General features: G+C 46.4%; 1 protein-coding gene across 2 annotated transcripts; it reads right to left on the bottom strand.

Moving 5' to 3' along the window:
* Positions 1 to 1,018: 1,018 nt before the first annotated feature.
* On the bottom strand, positions 1,019 to 4,460 carry LOC119300840. 2 transcript variants are annotated; one of them, XM_037577725.1, is made up of 4 exons: positions 4,099 to 4,460; positions 3,631 to 4,026; positions 2,959 to 3,223; positions 1,019 to 2,873 (listed from the first exon to the last, which is right to left on the bottom strand). In XM_037577725.1, the coding sequence occupies exons 1-4, from the start codon at positions 4,125 to 4,127 to the stop codon at positions 1,341 to 1,343; spliced, it is 2,223 nt and encodes a 740-aa protein (XP_037433622.1). In that variant the 5' UTR covers positions 4,128 to 4,460; the 3' UTR covers positions 1,019 to 1,340. The 2 variants fall into 2 exon arrangements, with proteins under 2 accessions (XP_037433622.1, XP_037433623.1); XM_037577726.1 differs by lacking the exon at positions 4,099 to 4,460 and having other exon boundaries at positions 3,621 to 3,750.
* Between the last annotated feature and the right edge of the window lie 5,898 nt (positions 4,461 to 10,358).

Below are 10,358 nucleotides of genomic sequence, written 5' to 3'. Positions count from 1 at the left end.
CGGTGTAGGAGGTGGCGTCCCCTACGGCCGGCCAGGCGATGTAGGAGGCGGCGGCGGCCGAGGCTAGGCGAGGCGATGGGTTGGACGGCACGGAGATGTGAGGGGAGGCATCCTTGAAGGTGCGGTGGGTGGAGGAAATGGAGGCGGCGGCGTTGGCCAAGGCTAGGCAAGGCGATGAGTCGGGGCGGCATGGAGATATAAGGGGCAGCGTCCTTGAAGGTGTGGCGGGTGGAGGCGGTGAGGGTGGTGTCCTGAAGGTGCGGCGGCTCGGTGCAAATGGGGGCGGTGTCCTGAATATGCGGCGGCTCGAGGCGATTGGGGCGGCGGCGAGGCGGAGTTGACGGTTACTTGCTAGTTTCCTTTTGTGCCGTGGGAAAGGAAGGGGCCGTGGCCGTGGCCTCTGGGAAAGGAAGGGGATTGATTAGTGCTAAACATGTTTAGTTGCTCACCATTAGAACAATAATGATTGTTGGATTGACATGAATGGATGGCCTAGATCTGTTGGATCAGTTTCTTTGGGTTTTTTTATATTGGTATAGATAGATAGGCTCTGCACTTTTTGTTGCTTAGGATTCTCTTAAATCTTGTTGCCGGAGTAAAGGTCGCTCTGACAACTCTTGTCTCAGTTTCAACTTGGTCGTTAATCTCTGGATTGGATTTTGCATGCTAATATTTTCTTTTTGTAAACTTGGTCAAGCATAGATAAGTTTGATTTTTTTCGTAAAACCTAATATGCACTACATTGTGGAAACGGGAAGTATATCTTAACACTGTTTTGGTACATTTTGTAAGCATTCTCCACCGATCTCCCCAGCTTCATTTTGTGTACAAAAGAGAGATCACTAACTACCTCACAAATTCAATCCCAAAAAGATAACGATGAAATGCAAATCGTTGGAGCATCTTGCCAAGAAATTTAACTCTTGCAGAAACTTTTAACCCTCTACAGAAATTTAACTCTTGCAGAAACTTTTAACCCACTACAGAAATTTATGTTATGATGAATCAGACCGCACTATAAAGAGGTAACAATGTATTTCCTGATTTGGTCAGCGTCCAACAGATTGCCGTCACTATTAGAAAAGGTTAACCTGGGAAGACATCAACTGAATTATAGCTTACACCACACCAGCCTCTCGAAAGCTTCCGTGACATGGATGTTTATGGTACTGCAACCATTGTACAAATTTTAATATACCTCACAGCGAGGTATATTAAGAACCCATGAATGCTCCTGCAACCTAATTTGAACCTCATATCCCACCTTGAACTTGCAAGGTAAGGAAACATATCATGCACACGATCCTCTTACGATTAATGTGAATCACCTGCTATAAGAGTCACCACCAAACATAGTCTTGGTCGTTCCTTTGACGCTTTTGCCTCGGAGGACCTTCGGATGCACCTTCACCCCCATCTTGTCCATCACCTCGAGCACCATCAGCAGCCTCACCTCTTGCAATGATATTGTTTATATTACCGCGATCCGCATCCTCACTGCCCCCACAAGTGTCTGGGCAATTGGCTATTTGCTCTTCAGCAGCGAGTAGCGCATAAGCCTTTTCAATATCAAGGAGCGTCATGTAGTCATGAAGAGTATCTTCTCCACGGGCATCTCCTGCCTCTTTCAGGTTATTGACCTTGGTCTGGGCATACTTGAGGAGGGCCTGACGGTTTGTCTCTTGGCTGCAAAATTCAAATAGGTGACGCTGTATGACCTCTGGCCCATACTTCTCGACGATGTTTGAGGCCTTCGCGTTCAGATCCTTCGCCTCCTTCCGACATTGGGCGAGATACATGGTCCAGCACTGCGCGCGGAGTTCATTGCTATCCAGAGCGACATAGGAGGCGGACACAGGGTAGTGCTGCTTTGCAGCTTGAATGCTGACCTCGAAGGACTTGCGGGCCTCATCAATTTTCGCCATATAGTGGGCAATTTTCGCATCCCTTTCTCCCTGGAGTTTGTTCATCTTAACTGAATATTCATCATTCTCAGCCTGATAAAGGTGGAGGAGGGCTATCTGCTCGGGCTCTAAGACAGCCTTCCCAGAATTGACCAGCTTGGCACGCTGCTGGACGCACCGCAGATTATGCTGGCCCGTGGTGGTTGTCAGCCAACGCGTGAATCTGAACAGGTCCTTGATGGTCAGCACCTGAGCTGACACGACGCCTCCAGAATTGTGGGCCCTGGACCACAGGTCACCAAAAATGCCCTGCTGAAGATGGGGTGTAACAGCCTTCACTGCCTCTTCCAGACCCGACATGGTACCGTTGGAGTTGATGAGATCATCATAGGTGCAGCTTTTAAGCACCAGGTGACAATCCCCAAAAGCTAACAACAGATCAGCCAGCCTGCCTGCCTCAGCATTGCTGTGTGTATCGTCCTGCTCAGGGTACCTCAGGGGCTCAACCGGCATATTCGGGGAACCAACCGTGGTTGAGGCTAAGCCCATACAGTTGAATGTCGTCTCCTCCCCCGTATGGTTTTCTGGTCTTTCTCCAGATGCAGCTGCTGTCTCCATGGTCTTCCTAGCATCGTCAACAGCTTGCTCACGGATAACTTCCCCACACAGTGTCCTGATCGAACGCTTATTGAAAGGGACATTCTCCATTCGCCCAAAAAAAGAAGCAATCGTATCGTACACGCCTAAATTAACATTATTGTGCCTTAACTGACGAACCAAATCCCTGGTGTACTTATCTAGATGCTTATGAGATGGCCAATGAACCTTGTTTCCATATGTAGTGGAAAAAGCATGGTTATGCACTTTCCTATGCTGGGTGACATACCATCCATTGTCATCAGTTCTGAGTAGCCTAATTAGTGCTGTGCACTCGCACCTGCGCGATTTCCCGCCCATATTTGGTTTACCCTGAAAGCAACATAATCACTGCATAATGTTTCGGGACCAACTGCAATTGAGGAACTGATGACTAGTAAAATACACGCATTCTTACCGCATTAACGCAAGTAATTTCCTGCATGCATTTACCTCCCTTTGTATTCCGCCTGCTCTTGCCGTACCTTATACCGAACCCCATTTCCCAGGAATAGAGGTTATAAAAATCATATGCCTCTGTAATCGAATCGAAGCAGGTCCCCACTGTTGGATTAACAACAACATCAGTCTGCCTCTCTGCAAAGCCAGTCAATGCCTTCTCTAGCGCACTTACTCGCTGGGCATCCGGTTCCCGTTCATCTGGGATACGGCCTCGCCTAACCCTGAGTCCAATAAGAAGCAAGAGTTATGGCTTTGTTGCATGTTGATACAGCACTAAGCACTTTCTCATTGCAATGCCATAGAATCCTACATCAGTGTGCATCATCGAATTTTCTAAAAAGAATTCAAGCCACTAGGGATGGGGGCAACCAAGTGGGCCTGTTGATATTTGTTGAGCAGCAATTCGTCAGATAGATACGGAACAAATAGGATACAATAGTATTCCTGGCTTCATATGCATCAAGGTTTGTGGCAACCAATCAACTTTGCTACTTACAAACATAAACAGTAATACCGAAGAATACAGAACACAGAGACCTTCCACAAGTAGTTCCACAACGAGTAACAACGAACAATATATCCAGTGGACATGGAATGTGCAGCGGGCTCAAGGTCAACCTTGGCATACCTGCGGTTCCAGCCCCCGCCGGCTTCAGCGCCTACGTCTGCAGGTGCGGGAGGCCCGCCGGCTTCAGTGCCTACGTCTGCAGGTGCGGGAGGGGCATCGCAGCGCTGACCGGCTTGCTCCACTTCCTGAGATCTCAACTGCATTTCTGAGGCAGAGGGATCCTGTTGCGCACAGCTCTTCCCAGCGTTCTCCACCTGCTCCAAATCCATAGGCTTTTCCGATGTACATGCTCCACTGATACCACAGGCAGAGGAATCTTGTTGGCTGCGCTCCGCCGGATTCCGCCGACCGAAAGCTCGGTTCACCACATCAATAGCAAAATCCTGACCCGGGAAAGCTCTCCTTACCGCCTCCATGGCGTCCTCCCCGAGCCCGAGTGCCAGGGGCGCGCCCGACCTGTGCCAAAATGAAATAAGCAACATGGGGAATAAAGGCAAAGGAATCACTCATGCCATGTCATGTGCTAACCTCGGTTCCTCCTCGACGGAGAACTCCATTGCCCTAATTCGCTCTCAGTGCAGATGGATGGAGACAAGGACGAAGGGGGTATGTGGTACAAAGAGAAGTTACAGCGGCCGGCGAGGGTTTGGGAGTGCGTCCTCGGTAGGGGGGCGCCGGGTTGGAGCAGAACGCCTTCTGCGCTGCAGTCAGCACGGCCACTGGCGGCGCTGCCTTAGGAGGCGAACCCGAGGCGGAAGCTAACGCCGACAGCGGGCCAAGACGCCGGCGGCGAAGTGGTTCGCCTCGTCGGCGGGCGGAGAACAGTCGACGAGGGTTTGCGGGTGTCCAGCCGGGGGTGGGTCGCTGCGGGAGAAAACGACCGACGCTCGTGGCTGGGTCCGGTCCGGTAGCTTAGATGGGCCGATGCCCGTCTTATTCAGAGCATTTCCAGTATTGAAATTTGTGTGCACTTTGTTTTCAAAATTAACCATATCATCACCAAATGGATGCCTTCCGTGATGCACTCGATACTTGTGGCTTAGCGGACATTGGATATCATGGGAATCCTTGGACGTTTGAAAATAGAGTCACGGGGGGCACTTTTACCCATATAAGGTTGGATCGGTGTGTAGCATCACCTGCCTGGTTTTTAGCATTTCCATCAGCAAAACTAGAGCACAAAAATACTGCCAGCTCGAATCATGCAGCTATTCTCCTAACATTGGCGGATGACAATGCCTTTGCAGTGCGACCACGATCGTTCAAGTATGAACTTATGTGGGAGTGACACCTGAATTTCTTGGATTTCGTGAATGAAAATTGGAATAAATCTTCCGCTGTCACAGTAGGGGAGCTGCATGCGAAACTCAAAAACCTCTCTAAAGGCTTGACCGCATGGGACCGGACGGAGTTTGGCTCAGTTTTGGCAGAGATAAAGAAGCTGAAATCGGACCTAGATACCTTGCGCTCACAACCAGGTAGATCCGGGCCAACACATCTAGAGACAAAGGTAATGGACAGATTGGTGGAACTTTACCATCGAGAAGAGATTTTGTGGCGCTAGCGGGCTAGGACTGAATGGCTATCGCTCGGGGACAAACACTTATTTCTTCCATCTTAGAGCTAGCAGAAGGAGGAGGAAGAATAAGATTAAAGCCCTACTTCGGCCTGATGGCAGTATAACAGAGGAAACGGGGGAGATGAAGGACATGGTAAATGCTTTTTATAAAAACTTATACATATCTGAGGGAGTACAGGACATGGAGAGAGTGATTGGCACGGTGCCCAGGAAGGTAACGGAGGATATGAATGCCCACTTGAATGCTCCATATTCACAGCAAGAGGTCAAGGACGCCCTGTTTCAGATGTTCCTCATGAAATCTCAGGGTCCTGATGGCTTCCCCACACATTTCTTCCAGAGGCATTGGGGGGTGTGTGGGGAAGAGGTCACAAAAATGGTGTTGAGCATAGTTGAAGGCAATGAGTCAACAGAAGGCATCAACGAGACCTTGTTAGTTTTGATACCCAAGGTAAAAGATCCAAACCAGCTAACTCAATTCCGCCCTATTAGTCTTTGCAATGTCCTATATAAAATTGCTTCGAAAGTGATCTCGAATAGGCTTAAGGTGGTACTCCCTGATATTATATCTCCGGAGCAGTCTGCTTTTGTTCCGGGGAGGCTGATCACCGATAACATAATTGCGGCCTATGAATGCTTACACTTCATGAAGAGAAATAAGGCCAAAAAGAATCAGCATTGTGCTCTGAAATTGGACATGATGAAAGCATACGATAGGGTGGAGTGGGAATATCTCCGTGATATCATGATTAAACTTGGCTTCACACAGAGGTGGGTGGATATTGTTATGGGCATGGTCACATCAATGAAATTTTCGGTAATGTTTAATTGTAAGAAATTGGAGCAGTTTATTCCTTCACGAGGCATCAGACAGGGGGACCCAATCTCCCCATACTTGTTTTTGTTAGTAGCAGAGGGCCTTTCGTGCCTGTTAAAATCTCGAGATGGGTCATCAAATCTTGCTGGAATACAAGTGGCAGCCATGGCGCCGCATGTAAACCATCTTCTTTTTGCAGATGACAGCCTGTTGTTTTTCAAAGCAAATAGTGGGGGAGCAGATGAGGTTAACCATGTCTTGGACATCTACTGTCAGGCCACCGGACAGCGTATCAATTATGGTAAATCATCAATATTTTTCAGTAAGGGTGTTCCGGAAAGTGTTCGAGGTGAGATAAAGCAGATCCTCCAAGTTCCAAATGAAACTCTAAATGAGAAATCTTTGGGCATGCCTTCTGATGTGGGATCTTCAAAGAACGGAGCTTTTAAGTTTTTGAAAGATAGATTATGGAGCAAGATACAAGGGTGGATTGAAAAGACACTCTCTACAGCAGGCAAGGAAGTATTGGTAAAATCAGTTGCTCAAGCTATACCTATGTTTTCCATGTCTTGCTTCAAGCTTCCGCGAGGGCTTTGTGAACATCTTAATATGATAATTAGGAAGTTTTGGTGGGGCAGCAAAGATGGTCACCGGAAGCCGAGTTGGTTATCGTGGGAGGCGATGACTCAACCAAAGGCCATGAATGGTTTGGGCTTCAAGGACTTTGAACTTTTTAACCTTGCAATGCTTGCTAAGCAGGGTTGGAGGATTCTGCAACAGCCAAACTCTTTGAGCGCCCGGATTCTAAAAAGTTTGTATTTCCCACAATCAACGATTTTGCAAGCAGATTTGGGTTCCCGTCTGAGTCAAATTTGGAGAGCTATCAAAGGAGTGGATATACTGAAGCTAGGCCTGATTAAGCGCATTGGTAATGGGAACTCTACGGATGTATGGTTGGATAACTGGATACCTAGGGATGAGATGCTCCGGTCATATGGAAGCAAAATTGCTAACCCACCAAGGCTAGCATCTGATTATTTCAACTTAGCTACGGCGTCATGGGACATGCGGAAAGTTGAGCAAACTTTTATGCCTATGGATATTGAAGCAATCCTAGCGATTCCAATTTGCACATGCAACTTTGACGATTACTGGGCTTGGCACTTTGAGAGGAACGGCCAGTTTTCAGTACGCTCAGTGTACAGAATGATGGTGGCGACACGGAACCGCAGGGGAGCATGGCTTCCAGGAGCAGTAGGAACCTCAAATGCGCATTCTGATGAAAAGTCGTGGAAGCAACTCTGGCATGTTCAGGTACCAGAAAAAATCAGAATGTTTTTATGGCGTTTAGCAAGACAATCGCTCCCCACAGAAGACGTACGAGCTCACCGCAATATGTCTACCACCGCCTCTTGTTGCTTCTGTGGCTCGAGTGACTCATGGAGACACTCATTGCTCGAGTGTTCGGTGGCTAGATGTGTTTGGGCGCTAGAATATGGTGAGACGGTGGACCAATTGATTGCCGCAACGGAACCAAATGCGAAACAATGGATCTTCACTCTAATGGCGTCTTTGAATCATAGCAGTTTCACTCGGGTGGCGGTCACATTGTGGTCTATCTGGACGGCCAGGCGAAAGTACATTCATGAAGGATTAACACAAAGCCCACAGGCTACCTCTCTTTTCGTGAACAGGTTCATCAAAGAATTAGAGCTCATCCATGCAAAAAAACCCAGCAATTTGCAGGAAGCCCCTCGGGTGCACAGAGCAACAAATGCAAGGCCAAAAGCACCACCCGCTGGATTCTCGAAGATACATGTTGATGGCGCGGTCTTCCACAGCCGACGTGGAGCAGTGGCGGCAGTTTGTCGGGACCAAGTGGGTAACTATCTGGGGAGTTCGGCTTTGGTTTTGCCAGGAATCACCGACCCGGCTACTTTGGAGGCAATAGCATGCAGAGAAGGCCTTGCGTTGGCTGAAGATCTTCTCCAGGGCAACATAATGGTCGCGTCCGATTGCAAGCAGGTTGTTGATGACATCAAGCTTGGGAACCAGGGAGTCTATGGTTCAGTGATAACATAAATTAAACTTAGATCTTTGGATTTTACTCGTAATTTCGTTTTTGAAAACTGTTCTTCAAACGGTGAAGCTCATAGCTTAGCTAAGCATGCACTCTTTCTCGGTGTGGGGCGCCATGTATGGTTGGCCAACCCTCACAATCCGACTTGTATCCCACTTCATGTGGATTATGATCAATAAAGCTTAGCTTAGTCCTAAAAAAACCATATCATCACCCACATTGATGTAAAAAAACATATCATCACTCAACAATCAATAAGTTTTTTTGGCGAGAATAGAAAACCATGTGGCAGATGTGATGAGCAATCCTCAAATCATTACAAAAATGTTTGTATCTTAAAGCTTGCGGTTACCGATGTGTCCAACTCTCGATGTATCTTTAAAAGATAAAGCTTGTGCAAGGTCCTGTTTGTTTGGGCTTAAACAAATAGGGCCTTAGTTGCACACATACTAAGGGCATGTACAATGGGGCATCACTATACAGACGCCCGAGTTTTCACATAGAAATTTTGGACTGAAACCACCGTATGAGATGAGAATGACCCAACGCTGCAGCCTCCCTAGGTCCACTTCTTCACATCATCTCTCTCTCCCCTCCCCAAACGCATGCGAGCTAAAGCGAGGAAGGTTGTTGGGGCATTGGCCAGAAGAGAGTTGAAGCTGTTTTTGATAGGGAAGAGGATGCCTCCTCTGCAGGCGCTCATTTCACTCTGCAAGCAAACATCTTTATGTAGGCTGGACCATTAAATCCGACTTGGAGGGCCGGGGCACCTGTTCAGAGTGGAGCATTGGCCATGCCCTAATAGTGTTATCTCTCGACATTTTATTATCACATCATCACATATTCTTTATGACAAACTTTACTAACACTTACTATATTGAGATGCTCTCAGCATGGATCCATTGTTATATGCATCATATTGTACCCAAGGTATTAGACCTTTTCACTTGAGCATGAATGATTTATTGCAATGCTGATTGTCAATGGAGTTCTAGGCAGAGTCGGTAACCAGATGATGGGATGGAATGAGTTGCTAGTGAAAATGGCATGCCAATGGAAATGGAAAGGAGTGTAAAAACCTTGTCGGAGTGGTAAAAAGCAAAAGGAATGGTTGACAAAGCCGAGAGAGAAAACAACACAGAAGCAGTCAGGAATTAGGGTTGAAAATGGTTAAGAATGTGAGTTCATCATCCATTGAAAGGCTTGATTCAACAACAACAGCCTTCTTGGTACGATTAAGCTGAATTACAAAATCTTCGGTGCTTCTAATTTAATGCAAATAATAAAATGAAAACATGTGTAAAAATATATTTAGCTGAAGCATTTGACGTACATAGTAGATCCAATAGAAAAATAGTTTTAAAAAGTTCAACCAAAACAAATCAATATCAAGTCTAGTTTCCCGGCGACAACAAATACATCAATGTTTTTTATAATTTTTATACACTAGCAAAATTACCGTAATTTACAGTTTTGCTCTAAAAGAAAAATAAATTACTTGTATTGCGTCCATCCCCATGTGGAAACACTCAATGCTTCTTCGGGTACGTAGACACGTGCATGTCGCTCAAGATCTGCCATGGGTGCCATTGGAGCAGACACCCTCTTTCTAGCATTCTCCATATATATATTCTCCCCTGATGAGCATGGAGGTAAACCAACAAGTGTCACTATCATAATGAGTGACAGTTGGGTGGATCGAGCGGAGTGTAGGGTGAGGGAGCACTCTTTAGTTTTTGGCCTAGGGGCATATTGTTGGTAATATGACCTAGAGCAATAATAATGCCCATTTCCCATGTTCATGATTAAATTATATTATATGCCCGCATTGGGTTAGTTCGTGAATGCGAGATTCAGAGAAAACCTAATTGCATATGTGGAATAATAAACATCAGAAACATTTCTAGTCAGGCCTCGAGACTAGCTCATAGTATATTGTTGATGGTATTGTTTTCTTGATCACAGACATTGTTAATGTGACAAGGATGCCAACAATAATGGGAGCATATTGTTGGGATAACAATGGTGTAGGATAGACCCTATGTTTTTAACACAATACAGATGCAAACGCTCAATATACGCGCATACACTCACCACTATGAACGCATATACGCACAAACTACCCCTATGAGCACCTCCGAGAGACTGAGCCAGCATTTATTACAACAAAAGCAATGTCACTTTCCATGTTAATGAAAATGAGCATACCGTATATTTTTCGAAGAAGACAAATAAAGTAAATAGTCTCAAATCTATTGAAAAAGTCATGACAATCACTATTGAAAGTTTTGAGTTTCCTCTCACGCTTCCAA

The sequence above is a fragment of the Triticum dicoccoides genome, chromosome 5A (genome assembly GCF_002162155.2).
Source record: "Triticum dicoccoides isolate Atlit2015 ecotype Zavitan chromosome 5A, WEW_v2.0, whole genome shotgun sequence".
Lineage (NCBI taxonomy): Eukaryota > Viridiplantae > Streptophyta > Magnoliopsida > Poales > Poaceae > Triticum > Triticum dicoccoides.
This window is presented reverse-complemented; position numbering and strand designations above follow the sequence as displayed.